This window comes from Lingula anatina, chromosome 2, assembly GCF_051362555.1.
Source record: "Lingula anatina isolate TDL-2025a chromosome 2, LinAna3.0, whole genome shotgun sequence".
NCBI classification, from domain to species: Eukaryota; Metazoa; Brachiopoda; class Lingulata; order Lingulida; family Lingulidae; genus Lingula; species Lingula anatina.
Genome location: NC_141768.1, coordinates 41225230 through 41246668, shown reverse-complemented (window position 1 = coordinate 41246668; position 21439 = coordinate 41225230). Strand labels below are relative to the sequence as shown.

At 33.9% G+C, this 21439-nt stretch overlaps 3 protein-coding genes across 5 annotated transcripts in view; 1 reads left to right on the top strand and 2 right to left on the bottom strand.

Moving 5' to 3' along the window:
- Nucleotides 1-15791, top strand: part of LOC106157351 (coiled-coil domain-containing protein 57-like) — a 23334-nt gene extending 7543 nt beyond the window's left edge. For both annotated transcript variants that reach the window (XM_087005799.1, XM_087005798.1), the window contains exons 14-22: nt 871-1062; nt 1497-1597; nt 1936-2136; nt 12504-12563; nt 12889-13123; nt 13662-13810; nt 14312-14474; nt 14675-14908; nt 15321-15791. In XM_087005799.1, the coding sequence (XP_086861925.1) occupies nt 871-1062; nt 1497-1597; nt 1936-2136; nt 12504-12563; nt 12889-13123; nt 13662-13810; nt 14312-14474; nt 14675-14908; nt 15321-15574 (1589 nt within the window). In that variant the 3' untranslated portion in view covers nt 15575-15791. The remainder of the gene's footprint in view (nt 1-870; nt 1063-1496; nt 1598-1935; nt 2137-12503; nt 12564-12888; nt 13124-13661; nt 13811-14311; nt 14475-14674; nt 14909-15320) is intronic.
- LOC106181151 (uncharacterized) lies at nt 1878-10541 on the bottom strand. 2 transcript variants are annotated; one of them, XM_087005806.1, is made up of 3 exons: nt 10220-10541; nt 7429-7519; nt 1878-5460 (listed from the first exon to the last, which is right to left on the bottom strand). In XM_087005806.1, the coding sequence occupies exon 3, from the start codon at nt 5443-5445 to the stop codon at nt 4117-4119; it is 1329 nt and encodes a 442-aa protein (XP_086861932.1). In that variant the 5' UTR covers nt 5446-5460; nt 7429-7519; nt 10220-10541; the 3' UTR covers nt 1878-4116. The 2 variants fall into 2 exon arrangements, with proteins under 2 accessions (XP_086861932.1, XP_013420906.2); XM_013565452.2 differs by lacking the exon at nt 7429-7519 and having other exon boundaries at nt 10220-10538.
- LOC106181133 (kinetochore protein Nuf2-B) lies at nt 15704-21439 on the bottom strand. The gene is made up of 11 exons (XM_013565434.2): nt 21251-21439; nt 20924-20998; nt 20584-20666; nt 19883-19944; nt 19477-19574; nt 19148-19258; nt 18751-18870; nt 18270-18532; nt 17363-17554; nt 16969-17131; nt 15704-16785 (listed from the first exon to the last, which is right to left on the bottom strand). The coding sequence occupies exons 1-11, from the start codon at nt 21362-21364 to the stop codon at nt 16714-16716; spliced, it is 1353 nt and encodes a 450-aa protein (XP_013420888.2). The 5' UTR covers nt 21365-21439; the 3' UTR covers nt 15704-16713.

Here is a 21439-nt window from a genome sequence, read left to right as displayed (position 1 = left end):
TTTCCTACATAGTTAGTGTCAAAGTCAGGCATTATGTAAGAATCTATGATTTATTTCCTGGTGTGTTGTCATTGTGATATATTTTGTAATAGTGAGAGTGATAATAATAACAATACAAGTCACCACACTGCAGTTTCATTAGCTTTCATATTTTGAATATCTCACAATTGATCAAGGTTATCAAAATCCCCAACACCTTCAGATATATTGCAGTTTAATTAATTCCTGATTTGCACTGGTTATGCCAATTGTTATTCATTAACCACAGGAATTGAAAACGGTCATGGGTTATTGATGCTGTGGTTATTGTAGTTTTATTTTGCATAACAGTCAGTGCTATTCTAGATATAATAGTGAATCTACCAATAATCATTTATGAATTCTGAAGTTATATCATAATGTGTAAAATAAGGTTTTGTTTAAATATTCAAATGCAAACAAAAGCAGTGAGCACTGTATTCAGTATGGCCCAATTATGGTTTTATTGCAATGAATCCTAAGTATGAAGTCATATATATATTAACTAGTACATAAAGAAGGAGAGGATTTTTTTTCTTTTCTTTTGTTTAAATTTACGGTAAATCTGAAACCTTTATGCAAATAAAATAAATTATATTAATAAAGATAAGATAAGGGATAACTGTATTTATCAGTAATGAGATTTTTCTGACTACCTGCAGCTTTCTGACTTTTTTGCCAAATGTATCTGTTTTTGAGATTGATAAAGGCGGTCCCTGGACCCCAGGCCATATTTTTAGACTTTCCCTATTTATTTATTTATTTATTTATTGCAGAATATGTTAAGAGTGCTAGAAGATGAAGTCCATAGACTGAAGAGTAAAATGCGCCTGTTTTATTTATTTATTGCAGAATATGTTAGAATGTTAGAAGATGAGGTCCGTAGCCTGAAGAGTAAAATGCGCAATGCAGAATCTGATCTCCAAACCAAGCAGCAACCCAGAGAAGACCCACCTCTAGCACAGGCCCAAGATCTCCTCATGAAATCTATTGGCGACAATGCCCTTGTACGCTCTCACATCCAGTCTTTGAATGATACCATAGGTATGTGACTTTAACCATGCTAAATGATGGTCTGGAGAGTGATTGGTAAGTCTGTGGTATTCTGGATGAGCAAGAAACTTTTTCTTTGCATCTGCAGTCCAATATCAAAGAGGAGATAAAGATTTTGATTTTTTTTTGTTTAGGTAACATAGCTTTGGATGCTTTTTGATTTTTATTTGATAATTATGTTGCTTGACATAGAAGCAAAATTGTGTTGAAAATAGTTCATTAAGGGATCTCTCTCTCTCTCTCTCTCTCTCTCTCTCTCTCTCTCTCTCTCTCTCTCTCTCTCTCTCTCTCTCTCTCTCTCTCTCTCTCTCTCTCTCTCTCTCTCTCATATTTTTTTCTTTGATGCAGTGCAAAAAATTGTTTATCATTCAATGACATGCTGGTTTATTTCATTTTAATAAACTATCATTCTAATACATTTACAGCCAGTTTAAGAAGAGAAAAGGTGGAACTTAGTGCACAGGTGAAAAAACAGCAGGCAAGACTACAGTTTCAAGAGGCTTCTCAAGATAAGCTCTCTAAGCAGGTATATATTGTATGGCAATTAACTCAAATGTCTTTCTTTCAAGAATTCTGTGCTTTTTGTCTGAATTTTTTATAAATGAATATCAGCTGTAATGACATTAATTGTGTTAAGGTGCTTTTGTAGCAGTGGCATTAAAAAACTATATTTGTTATTCGATCTTTTACTTTGCATATATGACAAAAAAGTCAATCACATTGATTAGTTGTGCATTGCAATTGTATTTCCAAAAAGTAGTTTCAGATAATTTGGTATTTAAGGTAAAAAAGCAAAAACATTGGTTATTGCGTTATTTTTAATTGCATATTTTAAAAAAGATAAAGCATGTGGATTAATTATAGCCCAGAGAAAAGCAGCTTGAGATAGACCAGCTCCAGTATGAGCTAGGTGCTCAGGGCAGACGCCATGTTGCAGAAGTCGCTAGTCTACGCCAGAAGATAGCGGAACTAGAGCTGCAACTCATAGAAACTAGGAAAGAAGCAGATGAATATTTTAAGGCTAATCTGGAGAAAAATTTGGAATTGAATTCCCTTCAAAATGAGGTATGGACCATTTTGTTTTAATCCTTTTTTTTACAAGAAAAAGTGAAATGTTTGAAATATGAAAGATTCTGTGTCATCTGGGTACCATTTTGAAAGAGTGTGTTAGTTATTTTTATTTATTTGCTTGCTTTAATTTATACATACTGTTTTAAACTTAAGATTAGCATTAACATTTAAAAGAATATGAAAAGAGAAATGCGCCACTCCTGACATATAACATTTTCATTTGTCCAGTTCAAAAATTACTCTTTAGGTTGTAGAGTTAATCTTTTTCTAATCAAGACCATTTCTGCTATAAGTTTTATTAGTTCCGACATAAAGCTTGTTTTTTTAGTGCAACACCAAATCTGCTTTTCATTTTCATTGAGGCAGGGGCCAATAGCAGACTGCATTAGTATCCACTTATGGGTTTCACATTCTTAGCTTCTTATGGAGTGTTTTCATGGTTCATAGAATTTCCTGGGTCATATATGATGACCCCCTAAACATATCCACGGTTTTGGCTAATAATGTCTTCTCAGCAACATGCATCAAGGGTAAAAGATGCATATAAATGATTTATTTCTATTTAAAGAATAGTGGATTCAGTTGATGTTTACTTTGGTATTGCTGTCTAAGAGAGTCCAGGGTTTCTCTGATGTAGCTTTATGTGTTGTCTGTGTGGCAGTGCTATTTCAGAAGCTGAAGATGCAGTTTTGTCTGTCATATTTTGTAAACTTCTCAAAAGTAGTTTTTGTGAGTTAGCATCGTGGGTTTTCTGCTGAATTAAAAGAGTATTATGATGTTGGTTTGATTATCAAACATAAAATTGTCATTTTTGTCTTTTTTAGAGAAGTTTTTATGTCACAATGATAAAGATTATGTGATTTTAGTCCATAAATAGGCATAAATATGTTAAAAAAATTATGATCCCTTCAAACAGATATTGTACTTTCTACTTTTTTTGCCATTATATAAAGGTGTATTGTTTGATTTTATTACTACAGTTTTGTAGATGTAAATCACTGTATTCACAAATGATAAATTTTGCCATTAAAACCCGAAGTTGGTTGACATGCAAAGAACTGCTTCCAACTTGTTTACTTGGTCAGATTTAATATATTGTTGGATTTTTGACTGGAACATTTCAAATATGATAAAATATCCTAGGGTGATAAATCTCATAGTCGAGAGTAAGTGTTAAAAATATCTTATTTGGCAAAGGGCACATTTTAATGATAAAGGCATGCATAACTGTAATTTTTACTGGTGGACATTTTAGAATATTAATTAAAAGCTTTTCATAATAGCAGGATAATTATTCAAAGGGCATTAATGACATTGACATTTTTAAACCGCAATATGCCGATATGTTGAAGAGAAGATTGCAGTCTAACAGCCATTACATGTTATTTTCTCTTGAGCCATTAACATAAGCATTGGTTCATAGCCTCTCTCTCAACCTACCTCCAAAAAAGGGAAGGGGGGAGGCAGACAATTGTAATAAGCACAGAAAGGCTTGTAAAAAAGTTTTTTAAAATTACAAACCTAATTTGCTTTTATTATGAAAATTTTATTATTTTGACAGTCATTTTAACTATATTTTTTGTAAAATATATGCATTTTTACACACTGATCCATTAAGTAAATCTGTCTAGGTTGAGAATTTAGAACATGCCCACAAATTGTTTAAACATTAGGTGCGCATATGAAAACATTTACTTGGGTGGCCTTTGCTTGGTCGTCACAGTCTGGCAGGCTAATTATCTGGATTATGCTTCAACTGTACAGGGAAACCATTTGAAGGTGCACATAATTGCCATATGACGTAGAGTTGTCAGGGTTTTTTAAATGCTATTTGATGATTTTATATGCACTAACGTCATTAAAAAAATTAAAAATTGATAAAAAAAATTGAGATATGTACAATTGAGTAAGGGAAAGTTCATATTTTGATATACATTTTTTTTTTGCATTATGTTTAATCTTGGCATCAAGATATCAGTCTGTAGACACTGGATTATGTGATTCTGCTGGTTGACTTTTAGATTGAGAGGTAGAATGGCTGCTGGGCCTTTCACCAGACTCGCCATCTTGTTTGTGTGAACTTCTGGAGCGAGATCTCTCTCCTGAAGTCCTACTACTCCTTCTCTTGCCACTCGATGTTTTATTTCCAGAACGCCTGTCTGTACCTGACTTGCTGTTCATTCTATTTGCTCTTGCATTGATTTTTCGTGCATAGCGTAGTTTTTCTTCCAGTGTTTTGCGTCTTGGGGGACCACTGGTAGTCTTACGACTTGATTTTTTCTCCTCTGTTGTTTTCGCAGTTTCAGTTGGGGCATTTTCTTCAGAGGATCTGGGTGTTATATCCTCAGCAACTGCTGCTTCAGGGGAGAGCGTAGCACTGGGACTTTCATGAGCTTCCTTAAGACTGCTCTTCTCTTCTGTTGATGGTTTCTCATCAGACGCCTTGCTGCCTACTTTACTTTGTGAATTCAAACTGCTCGACTTGCCGTCGTCGTGTTTTATTTTACCATTTGTGTGATTTTGGAAGAAAACCAGGTCCTCCGTGTCGACCACTGGGGCGTCAGACGGAGGTTCAAAGTCCAAACTAATTCGATTCTGTTGCCAGTCTTGCACTTTGACCTCACTGCTTACACTCCAGTCCTCTGTAAGAGTCTTACTGTCCAGCGGGAGGTGTTTGTGCTCTAGAATTTTACCTATTGCTGCCTTCTTTGGGTCTTGACTCACTCGGCCTTGTATACGAGCTCTTACCCGCAGTGCTCGGGCTTGCTGTCTTTTCAGAGCTTGCTTTTTCTGATACCTGGCAAATATGATGCATATTACTGCGATAGCCACGATAAGTATGATCAGCACTGAGAGAGTGATAGTGGCTTCAATGCTGAGCTCTTGAACATTATTTACAGGAGGAATGGGCTGTATTTTCCTTAGTGTTGTCTTTGTGCTACATTTTCGCACTGGTTTTTCATTGCTGAACGTAACATGTAAGCAAACTGTCACAGGTCTGTTGGCTGGCAGGTGTGTTATGTTCACCTCTTTGGTAAACCTGGTGATATTTGATATAGTGATCAGCGATCCCGGGGTAACATTGTACTTTGCAGTAATATCAGTGATGTAGTCATAGGAAGTTAAATCCCACCGTATGGATATGGCTTTCGAGAATGGAAATACCGTCATGTACAGTTGGGTCCGAGGCCTCTTTACTGGGTACGGGGCATCAGAGTAGATGTGCGTGCTGTTTCCTTTAATCTGATAGGCCGAGGTGGTCAGGTGAGCCAGCACGATCAACACAACCTGACACAGCTCCATCTGGTGGCAAATCACCTGAAGGAATAACAAATAGTTAATGGACTTGGTCTCTCCATTTTTTCTTTTCAGTATTTTGTTTTGGCTAAATTGAGGGGCTGTTTTCACAAAGGAACTTAAGACTGAGAGTGGGTCTTATTTAGTTGAACCAAAATTTGTTAGGTCAGCAGAAATACCAACAATAATCAAAGAGTTCATTTTTCCCCTTTTTTTTGCTTTGTTTTTCTGTATTTACTTATTATGCCAGTGCATGACCAGAAGTATTATGCTGACATGATGCTATTTATATATGATAAATTAGGTAATGGTTGAATGAAAAAGCAACATGTTTTATAGCTTAGGACGAAAAATTACATAATCATAATAATAATATCGTTGAACTGTTGTTTGGTATTCTATTTTTCTCAATCTGGAAGGGATCAGTAGTCTGTATTTTATGTTTTGTTAATTTGATATGTTTTGAAGAGAAAAGGCATCTTATTCAGTAGTCTTTCATTGTATGCATTTGTACTTGAGTTATTCAGACCAAGAAAAAAGAGGAAAGATTAATGTAAATTGTTTAATGGATGAGGTACCCAAGACAAATGTGCAAATACATTTGAGTAGATTTTTAGGCTTTATTGACTAAAACGGTAGTAGTTTTCTTAGTAACTTGCTTTGACATTGTCACAGTGCAAGGTTAGGTTAATCTACCTCTGAGAATGTCAGCTTACTCCCTCTTGTTGTTTTGAAAGTTTAAAAAAAACACCAGTTAAGGCAGTGAAGTGTGGCTGAAGTCTGTATTTTTTTCTTTTTTGGTAAAATTTGTGGTTTCTTTGTGGCTCTCAGCCACACCTTTGGTAACCTTGGGCTTGGTAATAGTCAGATCAAAGTTAAGATATAAGGTGGGGTGGGAGGGAGGTGTTTAAAAAAACCATGGCAACTGGTATTAAGTGCTGCACATTTTTGGTGCGTAATTGGACATTTGTTGTTTTTATCTGATGTGGATGTATTATTGGTATTCTATTCAGGTCTGTTTCTGAATAGAATACCACCTCTGTTTTTTTTGTCTGTACATCAGTTGCTACCAGATTTTGGTTATCAAAGAAGTTGCCTGTGTGAAGTAAATGCGTAACTACATAGCATGAATAAGATATTGTTCTTGGAGCTATTATTTTAAAAGTGCAAATGTTTTATTGCATCTCAGACAAGATTAGATGCAGGTAGTGGATCTCTGTAAAGAATTCCATTACCTGTGTTAATTGCTCAGTTACTAGGATAGTTTCTTCTATCAGAGTTAGGGTAAAGATTATACAATGGTTTTGATTTTAGCCCTTGACTGGTGATAAAACATCTTTTAGTTAGTAATAGGCATTGCAATTTAAAGAAAACGTTCATCTAAAAAACTAAATAAAATATAAGGACTCAATGAGCTTGTGACTTAATTGGTATGCCATGTACAAACAAGTAGATAAATGAAATTAATTTTCCTAAATTCTACTAAATTAAATAGAAATGCTTTGAAAACCTTGATACTTTGATGCAGTAGCTGGCACTAAAAGTGTTACTTATAATTTAATAGTTATGTATAATGTGTATGAAGCACCACAAAAACCATTCCTTCTGTTCTTCCATTTCTTGTTTTTCTCTTCACAAAAGCATAAGAACATTTGGTAGTCACAGTTTATAAACTCACTGCTGTAATAAAAGTGGAATAGTGTGCCTAAATGGCTTAGTGCAACCAAGCAGAACTCCCATTAAAGGAATGTCAGTAGGGCAAGGCTTGTATATTCCTTCCATTGAATTGTGTCCCATGAAAATATAAAATACAAGTGAACCTTACTTCATATAAATAGTGTTTAAATAAATTTAGTATTTTTCTTATTACATTATATATATAATATATCAAAGTCCTTTTGTGAAACTGGCCACATATCCTGCATTTTCATTCTATTTTGATCCTGTTTAAAGTGCTTCACAAGTGCTGTGAAGTATGGTGTGTAATACCTTTGGTAGGAAAATGAGCAGGTCCACCAGTACTGGGCAGTCTGTCTTGCTGTGTGTCTGTCTGCCTGTCTATGTAATCTTGTCTGGTCATCTCATCCAAAAGTATTAATAAAAGTAATTAATCAATTTCAATGAATATTTACTTACATAGATACCTTTACTGTAACAATTATTGTAAATCTTAAACTTTTTCTATGTTTTTATGCTTTTTTGCAAATTAAAAAAAAAAAACATTTGGAATTTGAGCTTTTTTCTGGTGTTTTAATTAGCTTCAATGAAACTTAACAACAGGCATTAGGTTTGCACACCCGATGCTTTATTTATGATATGTTAATTTGATTACATGTTTTGCATATAAAAAAATATATATTGGGATCTGAAAATTTTTCAAAAATATTTTCTGGCAATTTCAATCAGCATCAATGAAACTTAACATGTATGGAGTTAACACACATTTTATTTATAATATGTTAATTTGATTACTGTATGCATACCAATTTTGATTTAGAAATGCAAGTCATTGATGTCATGGAATTTCAGCCTGGTTTAGTTTGATTCAAAGGTGAAGTTGCCATTCAGTAATTGCAGCAACTTAAGGCAAGCTTACCAATCCTGCTTCCAATTAAGGTCACCATTTCCATTTGTGATAAAAAATAATTTCAAGTGAATAATCACTTAGCATATTTAATCTCTTATCATGGCCTCTTTGTTAACCTCAATGTCGCGCAGTTTGGAAGATTAAGAGATTTCCCCAAGATGATCTAGTAACCTTATCTCATAAGGTGCCTTTAAAGTGGATGAATATATGACTCATTCATACTAAGCTTGTAGAATTAAGTGCTTTTTCTCTATTAGCTTTTCGCTGATTCGCAAATATTATTGGTGCTATGCTGTTTTTCTTTTCTTTTCTTTTTAGATGATGCCCTGTAAAATTAATTGAAATAGTTTTTTTTTTCAGTAGCCTCTTCCTCAGAGATTGTGTTCTTGGTGTTAGTTTAATTTTTTTAAATTGTGTTTTCCTTATTGATAAGTGTTATTCCTTATTAACTTCTCTCACAGACACTCAAGTATTCTTGAAATTTCTTATTTACTTTCACTCTAGTCTTATTAAATGTGCTTATCTATCTTTGAAGGCATACAGAGTTCATTTCCCTTTTATAAAGCCAATAGAAAAAATTCCTGGAAATACATGTACCTAATCCAAAATCTATGCAGAAGTTTTCAGAATTTTTTTTCTATGCAAAGATTTAAAACTCATTGTGTGCAGTTAATATTTTGTAAATATTCTGTTCTATCATTTAATTTAAAGAGAATTGGTTATATGATTCAAGATAGAAAACAGAGTGTAATTCCATAATTAAGTGTAACTGAAACATTTGATGTTTTAAGCTAAGTATTGTCAGCAAAAAAAAAAGAGCTTGTCCCATTAAGAAAATTATATACTAATCATTTGTTGCTAAGTAAACCTTAGGAAAAAATACTGGTCAGTTTTGCTTTAAAAATTTGAAGATGGCCTATTAAACATTTAGGGAATTTCTTTCGGAAAAAATATGGACCATACCAAATGTAGCAGTTTATACATAGCAGAAGTAGTGCAGAAGGTGAGAAGGTGCGATTCTGGATTAATTTTTTTCTGTAAATAAGTATAAAAATGGTTGCAATGGTTATGTATTAACAAAAATAAACACCACTATTCTTGTTTGCAGAGTGACAACCTTTAATTTTTCACTACTTGCTAAATTGGGCATGGAAAATAAGGCCAAAGTAAATGCTGAAAGGATACCAATGCCAGTTTAAGATGCACAAGCATTTGTCAGTTGGCAAAATCTCAAATTGGGACCTGTTTCACAAAATGACTTAACTTTGTGTAAATAAATATATCAGTAATAGGCTAATGAAATGACATATTGCAACTGTTTAATATGAGAAAGTTGCTGGTACTGTAGACCTTTGTAATAGTTATAATTCTATTTTAGTGTACTGCTTCACACCTCAATTGAAGTAGACCAGAATTTTAGTCTATAAGTAAAGAGCCATCTTTGAGCATAAAGTGTTTTTGTGAAACTGTCCTCATTACCCAATAACAGAAACTAGATTTTCAGCTTATAAGAAAAAGAAAAGCAATAAAATTTGGTCTTTTGAGATAAAAGTTTTTCAAATTTATACCGAAATTTAGGGGTTGTATTTATACACCCAGACCCCCATAAAGAGCACCGTGCCAATGGGGCTTGCATTTTCATGATTGTTTTTTTATAGGTCCACTTTCATCTCTTGGATAGTGAAGACTTAGATAGACAGTATCAGTTCTTTTGTTTTTGGGACATGTTTTTATGTCCTGGAAATCTGTCACATGCCTGATGAACAGGGAGTTCTGCCTGTGTATAAAGATACCATATTTGTCAGCACTGAAAATAATATAGACAGTACTTTTTTTCCTTATCAGCTGAATACAATTTTCAAATAATGTAAGTAATAGTATAACAGTATTTTTTGGTTAATTAGTAGGCTGATAGTTCCTGAGGGCAAGAAAATTAATATAAAGATCAAAAGAATGTCCATTGAATATTTTTCCATATCTAATCCCACAAATTTCTTAGAACTACTCTCTTGATTTGTAAACATTAACTTTCGAGAAGTTATGGTTGGTGACATTATTCATTATGGGTTAAGATTTATATTCTTATAACCCATTTATTATGTTGAAACGTGCCAGAATAAGACACCAAAGACACCAATTGGTTTTTAAACAACTGGCAGTGGCAGACATTGCCTGTACGGCTTTCAAACTCACCTTCTTGTTAGACTGAATCTTCCATGTTCCAAAAGTTTCTAAGTAGAGTCTTTTATCTTTTGTATGATATTCACTTAATGTAACTCCGAAGAGTAAAACATTGACACGAAAATATTCTGTCCATTAAGGATAGTGTCGGAGCCTCACACTGAATCAGTCAAGTAGTTTCCCCCTAATACTGGGGACATTTGTAGATCCTCTGATTTATTTATGAGTGACAGTATCACCTCCCACTTCAGCCGTCTTATTATTATGCTAGGCAAGCCATAATGGGAGTATGGTACAGCTCACAAGGTTTACCTAATTTTTCACTGCATTCTTTCGGCCAACTTTGTGGTTACAGTTAACAACGGGCAAAACTTGACTGGAACGCAAGGGTTGTAAGATTCGTTGCTAATTGTTCCTTGATGAAAAGCCATTAGCCAACTTGTCAAGTGACTGAAAAGAGTCATTTGCATGATACGACTGTCATGTTTTTGGCGTGTTTGTGATGTCATATAATTCCTGGTTCAGATGAAAATTCCCATACCCACCTTAAGTTGTCAACTTTAAGATTTGGGTGGACTGTGAGAATATTAAGCAAGATAATATGAACATCCCTTGGAATGTTGAGTCATTTTTTTTTCTTTAGACTCTGGAATTAATGACTCATAGAACCCATTCTGTTCTGCAGCTACACCTACTTAACATAATTACCTCCCAGACTTTGATGATGCTGCTGCATGTTTGGATTGATATAAAAAAAAGAATTATGCATTAATAATGACTTTCAGACATTATAGGAGAATATTCTAATAATTGATAGCAGAATAGCAGTTTTCTTTTCTGTTAATAATGAAATTAACATTTCAGCATTGAAGCAGAAAGTTACTTGTTTGCAAACTCTATTTTCTGTTCTATTTTGATATTGTCTTTGTTGATAGCATTTTATCCTAGTTTCATTTACTTGATGTTGACACTTACACAGAAATTAACAAACTGCATGCATGTTTGCACCCACACACATGCATGCACACGCGCATGCACATACACAACATCATCATTGTCAAGCATTTTCAAGACTGTATGTTAATTGAGTCCTATATCTAGAACAACCTTGAAGAGTTTTTGTGCTGAAGTTCATATGTTATGCATAATAACAAAAGGTTATTCCAAGCACAAAAGCTTCTCCTTATAAACTTCTTGAAAATCATGTCCATAAGTGGCTTGATTATTCTTATAAGGGAATATATCACTTTTTTCTTCCCTTAACTTAAAAAATACTTATATACAGAAAATTTATGAATGAAAGTTTGAAAAGGTGAATCTTGAGCACATGGAAATTATTTCCCGCTTTTTTTTATTTTTCATGAAACTTTGCCAAAGTTCTATGTTGAATAAAAATCATGTGTTTACAGTGTCAAACAACGACCATGCTGTGCTTGGTGTCAGCTGTTCAAGATGCTCTACAAATTTGTTATTGTTTTGCTGCCTGACAAGAATAATAATGGATTACAAGAAACAAAGTAAAAAAAAAATGCCTAATTTATTCAGGGGAGATCAAGCTTGCTACATAATGACTTTGATATCGGTCAGAGTTATTTATAAATTTTGATTGCAATATTTCATGGCCATTAACCTTTTTTTTCTTGTCAAATGTAGCACTTTCTTTGGATGGAAATGTTTTAGGGGCTTATGATATTGACCTTTATTTCGCACTTAATAGTGTCCACCTGCGCTGGAGACATGCTTTGTTATAATGGCTCTGATACGTGAGGTGGAAGTCAGAAATTTAAACACAAAAGAGGTGGGATTTCATTGCAAAAAAAAAAAAAAAAAAATCATTATGTTATTGATACATTTTCTTGTGCTTGCATCTGCTCTGTATTATTATTATTTTCTATGGTTTAAAGTTCCAAACTCAGAAATAACTTTATTGTATGCAGCATCAAGCAGTTAATTTTGCATATTCCTTGGATTTAAACTTCATGTAGAATTGCAAGTTTTAAGAAGGTTTATGAACATCATTTTTTAGAGAAGAAATACAGGGCTGCTCAAAAGAAAAAAAGGAAGACTTAGGCTAAGTCTTTTTAACTTATCTCGGGTCCACGTATTTGATGATTGTATTTCAGTTTTCAGCGAATACCAAATGGTTGTTTTCATTGAGTGTGTACATGCGTGTTTAATGTGTGTGTGTGTGTGTGCGTGCATGTAATTGATCCAGAACTTTCAATTGAGTGGCACACACTTTTTACTCTTTTTTCCTTTATTTATTTATTTATTTATTTATTTATTTATTTTGTAGTTATCAAGCCTCAAAGTTGACTTGGCACAGAAGACGCCAGGAATAAACTATGGAGGTCAGGTACGTAATACATCACTTGCATCAACTTGCACTGGTTGGTATTGGATTTGCATGCCACTCTACATTGAGATATGAACACTGTTAACCATGGAGTCACTTTAAATATAATGGAACTTTGACACTTCAGAAGTAACTGTATTCAGATTTGCAATTATAATCCCCCAAAATTGATACTTGATTTCAGCATTGTAATGGAATAGACAGGTGGAGCAAACACTTACTTTTAATTGGTATATACATATTAAAGTTTATCATATATTACATGATTTTTTTCAAGTTTTTTTAGATGTATTCATTTATTCCTGTTAGTTATTATCTTTTTCAGGAACTCATGATACAGCAGTTGGAAGATGAGATCAAAAGACTACAAAACAAACTCGCCGGCAGACCTGACCACATGATCCCTGACCAACCAATCAGAGGCCCTGCGGAAGGTGCGACAGTTGATCAACTTCGTAGCAAGCTAAAACAAGCTGCCAAGCACATCACGCAGTTGGCGAAAGAGAAACAACAACTGATAGAGGTTGGGAACAGGCAGAGGGCAATACTCATGAATCACGGTGGGTCAATTGTGAAAAAGGGAGAGAGTGGCACAGGGCACCATTATTTTAAATAAAAAAGTATTCTCTTCAGCATGTAGATGAAACAAGAATGTTTTTCTTTAAGGTTGTTTGTCTGTTTAAGTTAAAAATAGACTGAATTTTGTAGAATGTTCTTTATAAACAGATGACAAAATTAAGTTTTTCTGCTCTAGAGATTATATATTGCCATTCATGAATAAAGAATTTCTGTGACTTGTATATTTTTGTTTAGATTTGGTATATTTCCAAGCATTAGATAATTTTGACGTTGTGTAGCGAAGAATGTGACATAATATTTCAAATTATCATGACCAGTCACTTTTTATGCATTTTCTGCTGTCCAGTCAAGATTTGCTTAGCACTCTAATATTATTACTGGTATTAAAGAGTAATATATAGTTTCTTTATGACAGCAGATGAGATCAAGTTTTTTTCCACTCCAATATTTCAATGTCTATTCTCCTCTTGTGAAAAGATTGTGACCATTTTAGCAGAATTTACACATCATGAATTTCAGGCATAAGGCTACCCACCCCTCCCAGACCTCCACCCAAAGTAACGCCACTGCCAGCACCTGCTAAACCAATGGCAACAGGCAGAATATCACAGGCAGTACAAAATAAACTTACAGAGCTTGAACAGCTGCAGTATCAACTCACCAAGCAGGTAAAATAGATTGGAAACGAAAAGATTTGTTAGAAAGGAGATGGTGGAAAGGAAAACTGCATTTATTTATTTATTTATTTATTTATTTATTTATTTATTATTATTATTTATTTATTTATTTATTTATTTATTTATTTATTATTATTTATTTATTTATTTATTTATTTATTTATGATATTTTTTATTAGCAGCTTTATTTCTTTCAGAAGCTTATTTTCATGAAAATAGCTTTAAAATTAAGACAAACATATGTGCTTTAATTCTCTTGCAAAACTGAGTCACACTTTACATCTTGTTTACAAATATAACAAAGATGAAACAGTCTTTTCTGCTTAGGTATCATTGTTATATTGTCAGGAAAATTGCGTTGTAGTTTATGTTGTTTTCAAGGAACAGAACAACATCATCTTTGTGTATTCATTGTAACTGTGCACTTTCTGTTGTTCTGGTATATCTTGTAAATGTAAGTAAAATAAAAAATAACATCTTTATATCATGAAGGAATTAGCCCAGCAAAGAAGGGCACCTGCAGGAGATGAAGCCATGACAGCCATGCTTCTAGAACCCAGCTCCAGTGAGAGCCAGGAAGAGGAGTACAGACCACAGTCCATTCTGAAGAGACAGCAGTCTGATGTGGAGCAGAATTACCAATATGGCTATCCAGGTATGGAACAGAAATGATGGGGAGGGGGGGGGGGGGTATTCGTGACCAGGAAAATAAATATGAGATATATCTGAAAAAATAACAGCTCTGGCATCATAATAACCTATTTCAGTTCCAAACAACAAAGTAAATAAGACTATATTATTATTATTATAATTATTATTATTATTATTATTATTATTATTATTATTTCACTTCAGTGAGACCCGTAAGTGCGCCAGGGACCTGGGACCCCGTTCCAGTTCCAGACTCCAGACCCTCCACTGCCCCAGGTCAGCCAGGACAGAATGGTCTGCAGCGGACCTCCTCCCCCTTTGTACCCTTGGCAACAGGGTCATCCCTGGGGGGAGAGTCCCTGCAAGAGGTTTGGAGGATGCTAGATGAAGGCCAGAGCCCATCTCTGTTCACCCCCAGGGACAGCAATGTGGGGATTGGTATGGTCATAATTTTGTTCTCCTAGACTTATGAAAAATACAGATTTACATATTTATATATTTACTTTGAAAGCTTGGGAAAGAAACGAAATGTGATCATTATAATGGTCAGTGACATGATAGCTTTACCTCAAATGTCTTTTCAATTAGATGAATACTTTTGTTGTGGTTAACACTAGTACAGGTGCTTCAACTTCAGAATCTGATCTGATGGTGCCACCTTCATTTTTAAAATCTAGGAAACTGTGGGGCAATTATACAATATACCATATGTGTATGTAGTTAATTTTTTTTTAATTGCTTATATATCTAGAAATTTGAAAATGAAACCTTGGTTCTGAACATGAGTATATATAGCGTAAGGCATTCTGCACTCTGTTATTTTTTATAACAACTTTTTACTGTGTTTTAGGCTCTGATCAGCTATCACACAATGGACAAGTTTGGCCACAAAGTGACCATTATGACCCCCACCACAGAAAAAGTGACCACGGTCAAGGTGGCCCATCGAGCCAGTGGTCAGTTCAGGGAACTAAACCCAGCTTTGTTGACCACAAAGGCAAACCAGACAAAAAACTGTCAGATAAAGCTGCAGGGAAGTTAATGCCAAAGAAATCACAGAAACCAAAGATCAGAAACTATAGTAAGAAAGATGGGGAAAGTTGACAGCCATCACTGTCACACTTTGATAATTTTTTTTTGATCATTTGGCGAGGAACACAAATTTTAGTTGTAAATATTGTTTTCTCTGATCAAGTTCCTTGATGGTCTCAGACAATGAAGAACACCTGAATGTTAGTTTTGAATAATGCTATTTATTTATAGATATGTATGTATCCCTATGTATATGTGTATATTTACATAATAAAGAAGTGTTTTACTATCACGTCTTTTGCAATCTAATGTAACTTGCAATTTTTAACAAAAAATTAATAAGTCTGTCACTGCATCAACCATTTATGTACAATCACAAATGAATGACTTACAAAAAAGAGATCAAGCCAGCTAAAACTAACAAATGCAGAGATGACTTCATTCAGCTTTATGATGCACTAATAATTGTTCCAAAGTAAGTGATTACCATAATTACTAATACATCAGGAAATCCTATTTTTTTGGAATCATGAACAATCTTATTCATAAATGTGTCTGTACAAAACTTGAAAACGGGAAAAGAAAATAGTACAACAAGGGATATATATTGTGAATGTAATAAAAAAATATAACCTCTTCTCGTGGAAATATTTTGAGTGTCATTACATTATTGGCACACTATAACCTGCCAACGACTGCCTTAATTTGGTTTCCTCGATATACAATATTCTAACAGTTCTGTTTTTTTTTTAACCTTCACACAACTTCCAGGCTTGTCCCTAAAATGATATATTTACAATAGCCTTTCATGAAAATCTGTTTTGGCATTTACTTTTTTTACAGTATATACAGCAAATCTGAAGGGGTGTTCAGATGACAAATTTCCCGACTAGGAATACAGCAGGTGACAATTCTACACCAAGTTTTGATCAAAAATAGAGATGGTGATTACAACAGCAATCAGTAATCCAATCTCGAACAGCCATAAACATTTCCCAAACTAAGTAATAGTACTGCTTTAAGTATCTAGCAGTTTGAATATAAAGTGTCTTATTATTTGCGATTTTAATCATAACAGAAGCTATGTCTCACCCAGATGGCAGTATTCAGCACACAGTGGCTTGCATACCAGTACTCAAATGTCTACGTTTTAGATCAAGGTAGATAAAAAGTCACTCTTGAAATTTGGCCAAACTTTGAGCTGAAATCCCCTATGAATTAGCCTGGATCTTCTGTGCCACTTCTTGCCATTTGATACCTAGTGTGGTATGGTAGGAATCCAGCTGAAAAAAAGAAAAAGAAATTATCAAAGTTTTCAGAAAAAAAAAATGGGACAGATGTAAGAATTTTATCAACAATTTGTACTGCAGGGTGTGTTCTACAAAATCAGGCCTATTGGCAAGTTAGCCAGGTTCATCTGCACTAACATTGGTAGCAGAAAAAATTATCTCAAAGACTCGATATACCTGTTCCAGCAACTGCGACTTTTCATGTGCCATCTCAGTCATAAGCTTCTCATGTTGTTTCCTGTTATTTTCTGCCTCTTCCATTAGTGCTTGCTTTTGTTGTTCTATAGCTTTTTTCTGCGATTCATCTTCACTTTGCAAGGCTGCATAATGTGCCCTTTCCCTTAAAAAAGACCAAGATTTGCTCTAATTCAGTTCACTATAAATCTATACTAGTCCACTTCGGTACTGGTCTTAAACAGATGCTATTTCTCTCTTTTCTTTCAAAACAGCTACTTTAATGTAGTATTCAAAGTCGTCAAAAATGTATTATTTTGGTCTAAAAGTTGAGACCAAATTTGGTCAAAAAATTCCTGTGTAAACAGGCCTCTGACCACAACAGTCATGTGCTTACTGTTTGTACTGCTCCAGCGTCTCCATGCCAGCAGACACCTTGTTCTGAAGTTGGATATTTAACTTGGCCATCTTCTCCTGTTTGGTGGACAGCATGCGCCGCAGCTGCTGCTCTTTGGCGGTTAGGTCTCTCAGGACATCTTTTTGGCTCTGGACCCTGTCCCTGATATTGGTCACTTCTGCCAACACCTCCCTGAAATATGGGATGGGATTATTAAATCTCACTTTTTCTGGTACATGTGAATTGAAATGATGGAAATCAAATAATGCAAGACTCTTTCTGTTATATAAAGTGAATTAATGGAAATTATCAAATCCAGTACTTCTTGGTAATAAGAAATGAAATGAGAAAATTGGAAATTCTTGACTTCTCTTAAAAATAAAGTGCAATGACGGAAATAATAAAATCCAGGATTTCTCTGAAATATGGAGAGAAATATCAGATATCATAAAATCAGCACTTCCCTGAAAGTGAAACGAGTCTAGCAGTTTCCTGTAATTAGAAATGAAATTAAATGACGCAAAATTTATGAAATTCAGGACTACTCTGAAAAATTAAGTTAAATGAAAGGAAATATTAAATCCGGGATTTCTCTTAAATATGAAGAGAAATGTCAGAAGTTATAAATTAAATCTTTCCTAAACGTAAAATGATGGAAATCATGAGATCTAAAACTCTCCAGCAACATGAACGGAAATGACAGAAATAGAATTCTATGAATTTTGTTATAGCTGTGGTGTAGAAGAAATTCAGCTGGAAAGAAAAAGGAGTATGTATGTAAATTATATCAGTTTTCAAAAGGTGCATACAGCATCCAGATAACCGACTATAACATCCATCCCCATGACTCATACTATATATACTACACAATGATGCCATCCACAAGAGATAAGACTGCTGGTGGTACCTTTCCCTCTCCAGCTCTGTGTCTATTCCAGTGATGAGTTTGACCCCCTGTTCACAGTGGCTGTCGATCTGTTCCAGACGCTCCACCTGTTGCCTAAGTTCCAGACCCCTCTGCTGTCGCTCTTCTTTTGTCATCTTCAGCTGCATCAGTTGGTTTCTCATGCGTTCCCCTTCTGTCTTCATTCGCTCGGGGGACTGGACGATCTGCCTTGATAGCCGATCACCCTCTTCTTTGGCACTAAGCATTTGGACTTTAAGATGATCCTAAAATTTGCATGTGAATTACTAAGCTACCGCAATGCTACTGACAAAGCATGTGCTAATATGACCACTTTGAAACCAATGTTAATACAGTGCAATAATCTAACTGCAATTTCTCTTTACTTATAAATACCTTCTAATGTCTTGAGGCATGTTTAAAATATAATTTAACTAAGCAATATAAAAATCTGATTCAAAAGTTAATATTTAAAGTTGCTTACAATGGAAGCTTTTTTCTCTGCAATGCCCTCTTTCATCTCTTTCAGTGTCTTCTGCAGAGTAAGTTGATCTTTGTGGTGCTTCTCAATTTTCATACTCATTTCTTCAAATTCTCCTTGAAGCTGCAGAAAGAAAGAAATGAAAATGTGTATTCTTTTTTGAAAACATATGTTGGTATTTCAAATTAAATAAACATTATTAAAAAATTATTCAAAGGATGCAAAAATTCACAAATCAATTAAAGTCAAGAATAAAACATTTCAGTTTTAAAACGTAAAATCACAAATACTTAAGAAGTACTTTCCCAAATATGAAAAAGAAGTTTATTTAATAATTAGGTATGGTTCAGATATGGACCGTTATATTCATGACAACAAAATTTATATAACCTCAGTTTACCTTTTTCAATTCTGGTTCTTGTTCTGCCCTGGATGCTCTAATATGGTTAATCTTTGTCTTTAACTCATCATTAACTCTTAATAACTGCTCATGCTGTTCTTTCACTGCTGCCTGATGTGAATAAAAACACCAAGAAATAAATAAATGTATATGGTAAGAAAAAGAGGGAGAGTACATATTATGTACAGCAACAAACTACAAACCTATATCCTGCATCATTAGAGCAAATTTAAAAAAAAAACATTTTCAAAAAATAAATAAATAAATAAATAAATAAATAAATAAATAAATAAATAAAAGAGAAATATAATCAAATTTCACTTGCTCACATTTTCATTCTTAAGTCTTTCAACTTCCTCCATTCTTTGGTTTTGAAACCTGCTGAAGTTGATCAAAGCACTGACCAATCTAACTGTTCTCTTAGGTTCTGAAAAAAAATTTAAATACTTTTATACAATACCAAACCATACATTATAATATACAATCTTGTACATAAAATAAAAGATCATATATCATTGCAACATTTCCAGTAAACAATGTACAGGATATTAACCGTGTCTAGTGGACTATATATCAAAATTTTAACATGGTTCTTCTAATTATCCCAGTTACATTTATCATATATATTCTAAAAACAACTCCATAAACTATCAACCACAATTAAATTAATTGGACCTGTATGACTGAATAGGATATTAAAGTTTTGTTATATTTGTCAGTTGCTATTTTACTCACTTGGTTCAACCAGGTCCCTTAGCTTGAAATCTTGCACCCCACAGGCATACATCAACCTTTGCCTAACACATTAGAAACAAAGTGAGCAACTGTTCCAGCAATCATGAAGGAAAGAAATTCCCCAGAAAACAACATATTTATAGACAGTTGGTATGGTTACTTTAGTATTAGTGATTGCCAGTTGCAATTTATTTTGAAGATACATATTAAGTGAATGTAGATTCCCTGTAATGCAGTTTTATATACGACTCAAATAAAGTCTGTATGCTACAGGATAAACCAGATTAATAACACTCAGTCAAAGAAAGCTTTCAAACTGCACCCTCTTCAACTTTATGATCATGCATTACTGCTGTGAATAGCACGATTCTTCAAGCGAGAGTCAGCAGAAATGACTAGGAGACATATATGTAGCACAGAAAAAAAAACAAAAAAATATCTATTCAAATATGATTTTTTGGGAAAACAGAAAAAAAAATTTTTTGGTATTCCTTTAAGTTATGCTTTTTGAAAGTATATGGTGACATTTAGTCTGGTAAGGTGACATTTGGTCGGGTAAAGTGACATGTCAACTTGCTTCAAATGCATTTTCAACTTCAAATGTTTACATTTGTTTTTAATTTAATGGAACCATTGGTGGTATTTTCTACAAATAAAATTAACATATGTATAAAAGGTTATTAAGAACAAAAACACCTTACATGGACAGTGTGAATTTCAAGAGTGGCACAGCCTCCTCGTACACAGTGGGATGTTCAAACACATCAGTCTCATGAAACTGGGCCTGAAATCAAATAAAAAAATTAAATAACATACTGATTCAAATATTGATGGAAAGTTTCAAACAAGACATCACAGATGAAACATATACAGTGATTTAACAAAGAAATTAAAAGAAACAGATTTAATGGATTGAATTCACCAATTTTCACCTCAACAACAGATTTTAACAAGTCATCCAGCCATAAGAACTTTATAATCTATCAAGCCGTACAATAGGTAAAACCCTTAATTGTTTCTTTATCAACCAAGAATGCTCACTTGTCCAAGTTGATCCGGATTGATTCCACTTGTGTCTTCCAATACCAAAAGGTAAAAACGCTGAAGTTTTGCAGGCTATAGAGAAAAATATATACAAATAATACAGTATCAATTCATCAAAACAGGACAGATATTCATTTCATATAAACAAATGCAAGTAAAATGTGAAAATTGTCTTCAGCACTTAGTTTCAAAAGTCAAATTAAAAAGGTCCCTGAACACAATATACAGTACAGTAACCTGCATTACTGAAAATAATGCTGCAGCTTGCAGTGAATGACCATTCTTTATTTATGATTATGGATATGACTGAATGAGGAATGTTACCTGTGGATTCTTGAAATCGCCTTCTGTGAGATGTAGATCTGGGTAAGTTATTCTGCAGTAGTCAACAATATCCTCCACAGCCAGCACGGGAAACATATAATCACGAGCTGTCATCTTTGAAAAGTTGGTTTTACTATAAATTATAGAAGTTCTGAAAATAAAACAAACAAATATCAATGTGATTATTTT

Coding starts and splice junctions, on each gene's coding strand:
- LOC106181151 (XM_087005806.1), bottom strand. CDS start 5,445: ATGGAGCTGTGTCAGGTTGTGTTGATCGTGCTGGCTCACCTGACCACC.
- LOC106181133 (XM_013565434.2), bottom strand. CDS start 21,364: ATGACAGCTCGTGATTATATGTTTCCCGTGCTGGCTGTGGAGGATATT. Junction 20,999..21,250: donor GCGATTTCAAGAATCCACAG/GTAACATTCCTC, acceptor TTTTCTCTATAG/CCTGCAAAACTTCAGCGTTT. Junction 19,945..20,583: donor TTGAAATTCACACTGTCCAT/GTAAGGTGTTTT, acceptor CTAATGTGTTAG/GCAAAGGTTGATGTATGCCT.